The sequence below is a fragment of the Miniopterus natalensis genome, chromosome 18 (assembly GCF_054644295.1).
Source record: "Miniopterus natalensis isolate mMinNat1 chromosome 18, mMinNat1.hap1, whole genome shotgun sequence".
Lineage (NCBI taxonomy): Eukaryota > Metazoa > Chordata > Mammalia > Chiroptera > Miniopteridae > Miniopterus > Miniopterus natalensis.
Window position 1 is genome coordinate 34,131,900 of NC_142098.1, and position 12,009 is coordinate 34,143,908.

Consider the following 12,009-nt stretch of genomic DNA (forward strand, 5'->3'; position numbering starts at 1 on the left):
ACAGGGCGCACGCCCTTCTTAGGTAAGAGGAAAAAAAAAAAAAGAGGTTCGGGACTACGAGTCCCAACGTGCCCCGCGCCAGTAGCCACGTTGATAAAGGGCGCCAGGAAAATGTGGGAACTAGTAGAGAGCCGTAGTCCATATGGAAACTCTGATTGGTCATAGTGTGGTAGGGGGCGGGGCGTGAGAGATTTACCTTACTATGATTGGGTGGATCAGGGGGGCGTGGTGGGGAAATTCCCCGCAGGGCGGAAGCTCCAGAACTTTAGGCAGAGCCCAGCGACTGGTGGGCGACCGCGGGGGCCCCTGAGGCTTGGGGGGGCCATGGCCGGGGTCGCGTGCTTGGGGAAAACTGCGGATGCCGACGAGTGGTGCGACAGTGGCCTGGGCTCTCTGGGTCCGGACGCAGCGGCCCCTGGAGGACCGGGATTGGGCGCGGAGCTGGGCCCGGGGCTGTCGTGGGCGCCCCTCGTCTTCGGCTACGTAACTGAGGATGGGGACACGTGAGTGAACCTTACGCTGCCAAACTGGGCCCTAGAATACGACATCTAATTCCCTATTAGTCTCTGATCCCTGCATCACAACCTCTCACTCTTAAATCTGACTTCTGATGCTTGACTTCCTAAACCCTCAAGTCCTAACTTTTAATAAAATCAATTTCCTACCCAGCTGAACCTAACCCATAATTTCTGACCTCCTTTACTGAACACTGGTTTTCAGAGTTCCACATGCCTTTCCATTGATCCAAAATTCTATTTGACCTTCCTGACCCCACTCCTGAGACCTTTATTAGAATTGTAGCTCAGGCAGGCACCTCCTGACCTCTAACCTCCACAAATATGTATGGTCTTTGATCCTTCGCCCCTGATTTATGAGCATTAGACCTTTATTTCCGAAATCATTATTTGGCCTTTGAATCTAAGATCCCACCTTCTGAGCACTAATCTTCACATCTCACATTCAAAGAGAAAATTTGTAAGCTCCATGACAGCAGGGATTCGTCTGTTAAGCAAGTATTTATCAAACACGTTTCAGGCCCTGTTTTAGGTGCTGGTGATTAGGCAGTGAAGAAAGCAGACAAAAACTTATGCCCTGTGGAGTGTACATTCGAAGGAGAGGGGTATACAAACAGAAGGACTGACAGAAAGATGGGAAGGGTGGAAGGGAGAGAAAAAAAGAAAGAAAGGAAAAAGAGAAGGAAAGAAAAAGACACAGAAAGACACCAAGTAAGAGAGAGAAAAGAGGGACCAAAAAAATGACAAAAATTAAACAGAAAAATGGTATGCCAGAGGGTAGTAAGTTCTTTGGAGAAAAATCAGGCAGGAAAATGAGACAAATAGATTATTTGGGGAGAGCATTCTGGGTAAGAAGGTGAAAAAAAAAACAGCTTGGAAAGGCCCAAGCGAGGGATTGTACCTGGGGTTTTTGTGTGTTGTGTTTTCTGCTGTATCTCCAGTGACTGAATAGAGCCTGACCCATAGGTGGCACTCAATAAACACTGATCTTTCAAAGAACCCAGTTGGCTTCATTAATTTTCTCTCTTTTCTTGGCTTTCTATTTTATTGATCTCTGTTCTGACTTTGATTGTTTCCTTTCTTCTGCTTCCTTTGGGTTTGGTTTTTTCCTTTTTCTAGTTTCTTAAAGTGGAAGCCGAGGCCATTGATCTGAGACCTTTCTTTGTCATAGGTGGTGCGCACTGTTAAGTTTCCTCAGCACCGCTGTAGCAGTAGCTCACAAATTCTGATTTGTTTGTTGTGCTTTGACTTTTATTCATTTCAATACAACTTCTCTCTTGATTTCTCCTTTGGTCAGAGGATTATTTAGAAGTATGTTATTTAGTTTCCAGATATTTGGAAGACTTTCCAGATACCTTTCTTTTATTGATTTTTAATTTACTTCTATTGCGGACTGAGAACATACTTTGTATGAATCGAATTCTTTTAAATTTATTAAGGCTTGTTTTGTGGTTCAGAATATTGTGTGCACTTGAAAGGACCATATTCCGGTGTTGCTGGGTATAGTGTTCCATTCCACTATGTCTCGGCCTTTGTGCTATTGTGGTCATACGTTTTTCTTGCACATGTGTCTAAAATGTGTTCTCTCAATTATCGAGAGAGACATATTGAAATCTCTAAGAATTGTGGATTTGTCAGTTTCTCCTTGTAGTTCTATTAGGTTTTGCTTGATGTAATTGGACACTGTTATCAGGGGCACAGATGTTTAGAATTCTGTCCTCTTGCTTCATTGACCTCTTTCTCCTTATGAAGTAACCTTCTCTATCCCTGGTAATATTCCTCACTCTGAAATCTACTTTGATATTAAATAACTCTCTCCTGCTTTCTTTTGACTCACTGGCATTAGAACAATACACCTTATTCTAAGTTCTATTGGAATACAGCCCTGCTCATCCGTTTCTATATTGCCAGTGGCTGCTTTTATTTTTTTATTATTTTTTTAAATCCTCACCCAAGGATATGTTTTTAGTGATTTTAGAGAGAGAGGAAGGAAGGAAGAGAGACATGGATCGGTTGCCTGCCGTATGCACCCCAACTGGGATTGAACCTGCAACCTAGGTATGTGCCCTGACCAGGAATCGAACCCGCAACCTTTTGGTGTACAGGAGGGCACTCCAGCCAACGGACAACCTGGCCAGGGCCACTCTTTTGTTTTTAACCTATTTTTAAGTATTTATATTTAGAGAGCTTCTTATAGTCAGCGTATAGTTGAATTTTGCTTTTTTAGCCAATGTGACAATGTCAGCTTTTTAATTAGTGTTTAGACCATTGACACTTAATTATTGATATGGTTATGTTTAAGTTTATTATATTGTTATTATTAATTTTCTACTTATCTCTTCTTCGTTTCCCTTTATCTTCCTTTTGGAACAAGTACATTTTGTTCCACTGTATTTGTTTGTTGGCTTCTTAGCTTAAACTCTGTGTTATTTTAGTGGTTGCTCTGAAAGGCAGGACTGGCAGACTCTGGGCTCCAGGCAGAATCTGGCCAGTCACCTGGTTTTGTGTGGCTGTGAGCTAAGAATGGTTTTTACATTTTTAAATGGTTGAAAAAAAGAAAAAGAAGAATATTTTGTTGCCAGTGAAAATCATGAAATTCCAATTTCAGGCTTCAGAAATAAAGCTCTGTTGGAATACAGCCCCGCCCATCGTTTCCATATTGCCAGTGGCCGCTGTGGCATCAGCCAAGCAGAGCAGAGTATGTAAAGAGACCACATGATCCACAAAGCCTAAAATATTTATCTGGCCCAGCTGGCCGTGGCTCAGCGGTTGAGCATTCACCTAGGATCCAGGAGATCAGGGTTCAATTCCCAGTCAGGGCACGTGCCAGGGTTGCGGGCTCGATCCCCAGCAGGGGGTGTGCAGGAGGCAGCCGATCAATGACTCGTCATTGATGTTTCTATCTCTCTCTCTCCCTCTCCCTTGCTCTCTCTGAAATCAATAAAGACATATTTAAAAAAATATTTTCAAAAGATGCTTACATAATAAGGAAAAAATCCTTTCTGTTGTCCCCTAGTGGACCTGTTTTCAGCGTTTAGTCCTTTGTGTAGATCCATACTCCATTTGATGTCATTTCCTTTTGCTTGCAGGTTTCTTTTACCATTTCTTGTGGTGTGGGGCTGCTGGTGATGAGTTCCTTCGGCTTTTGTGTATCTGAAAACATCTGTATTTTGTCTTTGTTTTTGAAAGCTGTTTTTGCTGGGTTAAAAATTCTGGTTGGACAGTCATTGTCTTTGAGGACGATGTTGCTCTATTGTGATGTTTTGCAGTATTCCCTAGATGAAATCTGCTGTCATACTTATTTCTAGTTCTTTGTACTACTTAGGTATCTTTTTCTCTGTCTGCTGTTAAGATTTTGGTCTTTATCATTGGTTTTGAACAGGTTGTTATTTTTTAATCCTCACTTGATGACATTTTTTCCATTGGTTTTTCAGAGAGAGTGGAAGGGAGAGAGAGAGAGAGAAACATCGATGTGAGAGAGAGACATCGAGTGGTTGCGTCCCACTTGTGCCCCAACCGGGGCTGAGCCTGCAACCGAGGTACGTGCCCTTGGTCGGAATAGAACCCGGGACCCTTCAGTCCGTGGGCCGATGCTCTAACCAGTGAGCCAGACCGGCTAGGGCTTGAACAGATTTTTAAGTGATGGATCTTGGTGTCATTTTCTTGGTATTTCTTGTCCTTGGCAGTCATTCACCTTGGCTCTGATGGTTTAGAGTTTTCAGCAAGTTTGGAGAATTTTCTAGGTATTATTTCTTCAAATATTTTTTCTATCCAGCTCTTTAGGTACATTGTCCCACAGCTCACTGATGTGCTTTCCTTTTTTTATTTTATTTTATTTTTTAAAATATATCTCTATTGATTTCAGAGAGAGGAAAGGAGAGGGAGAGAGAGAGATAGAAACATCAATGATGAGAGAGTCATTGATCGGCTGCCTCCTGCACTCCCCTGACTGGGGATCGAGCCCACAACTTGGGCATGTGCCCTGACTGGGAATCAAACCCCGATCGCCTGGATCCTAGGTGGACGCTCAACCACTGAGCCACACCCAGCTGGGCTGTGCTTTCATTTTTAAATGTCCTCTTCGTGTTTCATTCTGGAGAGTTTCTGTTGTGAATTCTTCAAGTTTGTTGATCTTTTCTTCTGCAATGTGTAATCTGTTGTTAATTCCATCTAGTGCGTTTTTAATTTCAGATGCTGGAGTTTTTATGTCGAGTTCAATTCGAATCTTTTTCTTTTATCATCCATGTCTCTACTTAACTTTCAGAATATGTGAGACGCAATTATAATGAACTGGTATTATAATTTGGTATTTTTGTTTGCTAATTCTGACATCCAGATCATTTCTAGGCCAACTTCATTTGATTGATTATTCTAATTATGGGTCAGGTGTTCCTGCTTCTTTGCATGCCTGATAATCTTTGATTAGATGCCAGGCATTGTGCGTTTTACCTTGTTAGGCTGGTTAGTTTTGTGTTCCTATAAATATTTTTTCTATTCTTGAGTATTGTCCTGGGTTACAGCTAAATTACTTATAAGTAGTTTGATCCTTTGGGATTTTGCTTTTATGATTTGTTAAATGGGTCCTGAGCAGTGTTCCATCTAGCACTCATCATTCCCCACTACTGAGGTAAGACATTCTGGAACATTCTACTCAGTGTTCTGGGAATGATGGATTTTTCCGATTCTGGCTGGTGGGAATAGTAGGCACTATTCGCAGCCTCATGTGAGCAATGGGTATACTTCTCTAATCCTTTTGGATGATACTTCCTTCAGACTGGGGTCATTTCCCCACGCCCATTCCCTGATCAGTATCCTAAATACTCGAAAGGCTCCTCTGCAGCAGTCCGGAGCCTCTTCCTTTGCAGCTGTCCTCTCGGGTGCTCTATCTCCTGACTCTAGCTGCTTGCCCCCCACCCACACATGCACACATTGGGCTCCATTTTCTCACCTCAGGCAATCTGCCAGCCCTGCCTGGGTTACCTCTCCCTGCACCTTGGCTTGGAAACTCTCAAGACAGTAAGCTGTGGCAGGCAGTCGAAGGCTTCACCTCATTTGTTTCCTGTCTCACTATCATCCATTGCATGACACACTTGTGCAGTATTTTGAAAACTGTTGTTTTGTATTCTATGTTTTGTCTGATTTGTTGGTTGACTCAGATGGAAGGGAAATCTGGTCCTTGTTTGAGAGGAGGTAGAAGTCCTACTTAATAAATATTGATTAAACAAATTTTCTGAATTAACTCAGACCTCACCCTCTCAGATTCCTGACAACTGGTTCTAGAACAGTGGCTAGCACACAGTAGGTGCTCCATGTTTATCGAATGAGTGAATCCAAGTGTACGTGACCTCCGTGTTCTAACCCCTGTCCTTGTCCTCAGGGCACTGCACTTGGCGGTGATTCATCAGCATGAGCCCTTCCTGGATTTCCTCCTAGGCTTCGCCGCTGGTACTGAGTACCTGGACCTGCAGAATGACCTGGGCCAGGTGAGCTACTGGACTCTAGTGTAGAGCTTGGGGCCAGGATTCTCAGTGTGACCTCTAACCCTGCGCTTTGCTCCTACAGACAGCCCTGCACCTGGCAGCCATCCTGGGGGAGGCATCCTCGGTGGAGAAGTTGTATACAGCCGGCTCCGGGTTGCATGTGGCAGAGCGTGGGGGCCACACAGCGCTGCACCTGGCCTGCCGCGTGGGGGCACACGCCTGCGCTCAAGTGTTGCTCCAGCCCCGTCCCCAGCGACCTAGGGGAGCCCCCTACACCTACCTCACTCAGGGCTCTGACCACGCCCCTGACACTGACCACGCCCCTGACACCGACCGCACCGCTGTGCCCTTATACCTCGAACCTGACTTGGAGAAGGAAGAGGATGAGAGAGAGGAAGACTGGAAGCTGCAGCTGGCAGCTGAAAACTACGATGGTGAGGGCCCCCGGTCCCTGAGCAGGGCCAGGTGACAGCGCCTCGCTCTGGGCTCAGCTCTCCTGACTCACCCAGGCCTGTGGAAAGTAATACTGAGTCTTCAGGGAGCCAGGCATTGGGACCAAAGACTCCCACCCAGGCCCCAGATTATTGAGAATTGGCAGTGTGGGACCCAGGACCCCCACCTGGAGGCTCCCGATCATCTGGAACCCATAGGCCTAGAGCTCCTAGGCCAAACCCAGTTGTTGGGCCTAGTTTCCCCCAGCCCTCATGGGAAAAAAGACCTTTTTCCCAGGGCCCTGGTGTCTGAGTCTCAGCTCTCCCTTCTCTAAGTCCAACTACCTGGGACCTGGCCCCTTCACAAAGGGACTGAGGTCATCCTGGACCCAGTCAGTGTTTAGGGTCCACCCCAGCCCCCCCAAGCTCACAGGTCCTTCAACTACTCAGGACCCAGGAATTTGAGTTCTGGGTTCTTTGTAAAGTAAGACCAGAGATCAGGTCTCCTCGCCCCAAGATCCAGGCCCCAGACCCACAACCTAGGCATTGGCACTGCCAGCCAGTTCCAGTCCATCTGAGACTTGGGTGTTTGCAGTGCAGGTGCCTCTTTGATATACCCAGAAATTCAGGAGCCAGACCCCAAACTTGGTCACCCTCAGGCCACAGAGCCCTCCCCTGGGATTGTGGCATTAGGGGCCCAGGCCCCTCACCCCCATGGTCTAATGTCAGTCATTCTGTCCCCAGGCCACACCCCCCTCCATGTGGCCATCATCCACAAAGATGCAGAGATGGTCCGACTACTCTGGGAGGCAGGAGCTGACCTCAACAAATTGGTGAGCTGTTCTGGGGAGGAGGTGTGGCAGGATGGGGGTTGTCCCAGAGTGGAGCACGGCCTCCTCTGACCTCTCTGCTACACCCCACAGGAGCCCACGTGTGGCCGGAGCCCCCTGCACTTGGCAGTGGAGGCCCAAGCAGCCGATGTGCTGGAGCTTCTCCTGAAGGCAGGTGCTGACCCTGCTGCCCGCATGTATGGTGGCCGCACCCCGCTGGGCAGCGCCATGCTCCGGCCCAACCCCATCCTTGCCCGCCTCCTCCGTGCACATGGAGCCCCTGAACCTGAGGATGAGGACGACAAGCCTGGCCCCTGCAGCAGCAGTAGCGACAGTGACAGCGGGGATGAGGGCGTGAGTCAGGAGGAAAGACTGGGCGGCCCAGCTGGGGGCTCAGGGTAGATGGGCAGGTGGGAGGGGGGACAAGAGAAATTAGGCAGCACATGGAGACTGACCTTGGGCTGTTGCAATTAGAGAACTCGGGCAGGAACGCGAGCAGGGCAAGTGACCTGGACAGGGGTGGCCGGGAAATTAAGGCAGTGGCAGAGGGAGAACTCAGGCAGAAGCAGAGAAAAGACCTCGCTGTAGTGATTGGTAAATAGGCAGCAGAGAGCAGCAGTGTGGGGAGTGATTTTGGGGAGTTGGAGAACTCGGCTGTGGGAAGATGACTTAGGGCAGGAGCGATGGGAACACTGGCAGCGGTGGGGAGAGACCTTAGCCAGCGGTGAGGCTGTTTCTTTGGAAAACCCTTGGGCAGGGGATGATGTTGGATGGTGGGAGTTGAGGAATTTGGGTAAAGGCAGAGGGCAGGGGTGAAGGAGGGGGACCTCAGTGGCTGCGGCTGCTGAAGAACTGCTGAAGCACCCAGGCTCCAGCTCCAGCAGTAGCGGTGGGAGAACACAGGTGACCTTAAAAATGGTGGAGAGAACTAGGAGCAGGGAAGTTGAACTAGGAGCGGGGAAATGTGGGTTTCAAGGCAAGACCCAGTTCTTAGGTTGGGTGGGAGAAATGGGCAGTGGGCAAGGTGGCAGCCACCTGAGCCCCTCTGCCTGGCCTCCTCTGCCCCCAGGATGAATACGACGACATCGTGGTCCACAGTGGCCGGAGCCCAAACTGGCCACCTACCCCAGCTTCAAAACCTCTCCCTGATGACCCCATCTGACTTGTTAATAGGATTTCCAATTTAATAAAACCCCGGTTCTGACAACTGGAGATTAGATTGGCTGTTGCCTTCCCGGTCCGTGCCCCCCCCTTCACTCCCAGGCGCCACCCCTCCAACACTGAGTGCCGCACAGTAGCCTCGGGGGTTTTCTTTGTACTTTATTCACTCAGAAGGGTTGGAGTGGGTTTCGTGGGTGGCGGAGTGTTTCCTGAGTCAGTATGAGCCTAGCCCCTCTCCCCAGCACAGACTTGGCCCCTCAGGCTGGTTCCAAGGTACTCCTCCCACTCCTGCGGGTTAGGGAGTAGAGTGGGGCACCAGGTGAGGTGGGGGCTTTGGGGGTCAACAGTCCTAAGCCATAGGATGAGTCAGGAAGGAGGACATGAGGTCAGGAGTCAGCCCTCCCTCCTGAGCTCCTCCCCCAGCATCTCCGTGGCCTTCTTCAGCTCCTCTCTCACGTGCTCCAGCCGCTCCACATCCTGCTCCTGGTGGGATCAGAAATGGGGTGGTCAGCACCCACCTTCAAAGGCAGCCACACCAGTGGTCGCCCATGCATGTGGGCCATCTCAGCTCACACAGTGGCAGCCAGCAGTAATCATCCTGGTCATCATGGGCTGCGATAGTGACCGCAGTGGTTGCCATAACCCTGGTAATGTTGGCCAACACGACCAGTGGTGAGGGCTATGGTGCCTGCCATAGCCAACAGCAGCATACATAGGACTAGCAAAGATGCCCGACTTGGATGCCGTGACCCATTTGGGAGGTGATGGCCATTTTGGTTCCTGCCACCAATCATGGAGACATGTTAGTTTCCATGACCCAGCAATAGCATCCATCTATAGTTCAGTGAACCAGGCACAGCAGCCTTTTCATGTGGCCAATTTGCTCGGCAGGAACTAGCGTGGTGGCTAACTCAGACACTGCATGAATGGTGGCCATGTGGGTTACTGTAATCAGAATGGTGGCCATCCGGGCTAAGTAGAGGCCCTGCTTCAATGTGCTACCTAGTCCTGGTCACTGTGACCCATTCATGGTGGATCATGCTGTTTATGGCCCAACACTGGTAGCTGTTTGGTAGGAACTCCATGGACATCTGGTAGACCCCACTCCCCACTGCCACCTCCACTCACCTCCCTCTCTGAAGCCTCTTCCTTCTCCTCCTGCTGGGACTCGGTTTCCGGCTGGTGGTGGCGGTGGCGCAGCAAATCCTCGTGCCTCTCTCTGCCCCGGCCCTCAGCCCCCTGCCACAGGCTGCGGCCCCCGCCCAGCACCTGCACACCCTTCTCCTCGGCCTCGAACTGGGCCGTCTCCTCGTGACTGGCCTGCTCTGCCACCCGCTTCTGGGGGCCCCCACCATCCTCTAGGCGCTGCTTCCACAGGCCCTCGAAGGTCTCCACGGGCCCCCTCTCCTCCTCCTCCTCATGGTCCTCTTCCTGGCGGAGCCGGCTGTGGAGCTGCTCGCCGATGGCCTGTTCCCGCACCTCAGACTCGTGGGTCCTCTCTGCTGCTGCCGCCTCCTCCCTCACCTCCTGGCTGGACCTCGTCTCCCCGGCTTCCCGCTTCTTGAACTCTCCGACCAGCAGGCCTTTCTCCTCGGTGGACACACAGCCGTAGGGCTCTGTCTCACACATCTCTGGGGGAAACAAAGGATGTTTTTCGCACAACCAGTTGGGAAACATCTGGAGGAGTTCTGGGGCCCACCTGCAGTCCCACAGGGGGACTGCCCAGAACTGGGAGCGGAGGGTCAGGGCTGAGGCCATCCCCTACCCCGCTCCTGTATCTCTGTGAGGAGCCCCAAGGGTGGGCTGGGGGCCAGGCTGGACGCACTGGGACAAGAAAGGGGCACGGCCACCTCCTCCGCGAGCCAAGAATTGAGCCCAAGCAGGAGGGGAAGGAAGAGGCTTCAGAGAGGGAAGTGAGTGGAGGGGGCAAGGGAGGCTCTGGGATCAGAGGACACCCTCCAGGCAGCCCTGGACAGAACTTGGGCGGGGGGGTCCTGGAGGAGCTGGAGCCTGGGCCCTCCTTACCTTTGTGTAGGAGAGTCGTGCAGGGGCCTCGCTGGGCCTGACCCAGCGTCAGCACTTCTGTGACCACCTCTGCCAGACAGCGGGTCAGCTGGGGGTGAAGGTCAGAGGGGAGGTTGAGGGTAGGGCAGATAGGGGTAAGGAGAGCAGTTGGAGAGATGATCATGCAGGAGGCTGGGCAGGGAGGGCCAAGACTCCAGGGAGATGAGGCAGGGCAAGAGGTCCACACTCCTTACCTCTTCCTTGGAGGGTCTGGTCGCCAAAGGAGCAGCGGTGGCTGTGGAGGAAGGAGGTGGGAACTGGGCTCAGGACCCCCAGCGCTGTCCCCGGTGCTGATCCCAGCTCCAAGGGCATCCGGATATGCACAGTCCCCTCCCTGGCCCACCTGCCAGATGCACTGTCCCCACAGGGAAGCTTGGTCCATTAAGTCTCTCATCAGACCCCACTGGGCGTGCTATCCCAGCCCCCAGTCACCCGAGTCCCTGCTCCCCAGACTGGCTGCCAAGGTGCCCCCTCCCTGATTTCTGGCACTCACATGCCCCCAGCAGCAGCAGCAGCAGGGACAGTGGCAGCAACAGCAACACGGAGGGCCCGCGGTGCTGCATGGTGGCGCTTCCCGATTGAGGACCTCAGTGCTGTGCGGACCAGGGCAGCAGCTCTTTATAATCCTCGTGGTGGCCCCGCAAGGGAGGAAGTGACGTCACTGCCGCCCCCTCCTGCCGCAGGCAGGACAACAGCTGTGGGGCGCCGGCTTGCCTGAGACCCTCAATTATTCATAGGGACCCACGCTCTGCACCCGCTCCCCTCCGGCTTCTGGGACCTCAGCACATCATGGGGATAGGGAGATTTCCACAAACAAACAAGGTCTGAGCTTAAGGCCTTGCTGAAAGGCAGCCTGGGTTCGAAACCAGCAGCAGCCATTTACTGATGGACCTCATCGGACCCCTATCCTTCCTTGGCCCCAGTTTTCTCATCTGGAAAGTGGGTCTCATAGCCTACTCCTGAGGTGGTGGCTGGGCTCTGCCTGACTCCCAGCTCCACAGCTACCAGACCTACAGCACTGGGACAATTGCTTTACCTCCCTGACTCCTGTTTCTTCATTTGTAAAATAGGGTCTGTGACAATCTACTCCACAGGAGAGGCTTGATGGCAAGAAATAAATAAATGAATGTGTGTATAAGCTAATTTAGGCAGTTCTGGGTACTGGGAACTGCTCAGGTCGGAGCACCTTCGGTCCTGTAAGTTTTATTGAGCACCTACTATATGCCCAGTGAGGCTGCTATAGTGAAGGAACTGGCAAACTGCCCTGCCCTCTTGGAGCAGACATTTGAGAAGGGGGTGACAGAAAATACTCAAATACTATGTAAGGAAGGAGGAAGAGAAGGAGGGGCCTTGTGAGCCACAGTGACAACTTTGCCCTTTCCTGAGTGAGCTAGAGCTACAGGAGGGCTCTCTGAGCAGGGGGCACATGCCTGGATGCCCGTGTCACAGGGGCCCTCTGGCTGTGTGTGAGACAAGGAGCAGGGAGACAGCAAAGAGGCTGCATGACTCTCCACATGGGAGACAGCAG

General features: G+C 51.2%; 2 protein-coding genes across 2 annotated transcripts; one reads left to right on the plus strand and one right to left on the minus strand.

Annotated features, from left to right (window-relative positions):
* The first annotated feature begins 309 nt into the window (after positions 1-309).
* On the plus strand, positions 310-8,622 carry NFKBIB (NFKB inhibitor beta). Its single transcript, XM_016206480.2, has 6 exons — positions 310-503; positions 5,893-5,998; positions 6,078-6,429; positions 7,171-7,259; positions 7,350-7,610; positions 8,326-8,622. The coding sequence occupies exons 1-6, from the start codon at positions 325-327 to the stop codon at positions 8,416-8,418; spliced, it is 1,080 nt and encodes a 359-aa protein (XP_016061966.1). The 5' UTR covers positions 310-324; the 3' UTR covers positions 8,419-8,622.
* Positions 8,564-11,044, minus strand: CCER2 (coiled-coil glutamate rich protein 2). The gene is made up of 5 exons (XM_016206482.2): positions 10,975-11,044; positions 10,676-10,716; positions 10,443-10,530; positions 9,546-10,048; positions 8,564-8,900 (listed from the first exon to the last, which is right to left on the minus strand). Exons 1-5 carry the CDS (start codon positions 11,042-11,044, stop codon positions 8,811-8,813), a joined length of 792 nt encoding a protein of 263 aa, XP_016061968.2. The 3' UTR covers positions 8,564-8,810.
* Between the last annotated feature and the right edge of the window lie 965 nt (positions 11,045-12,009).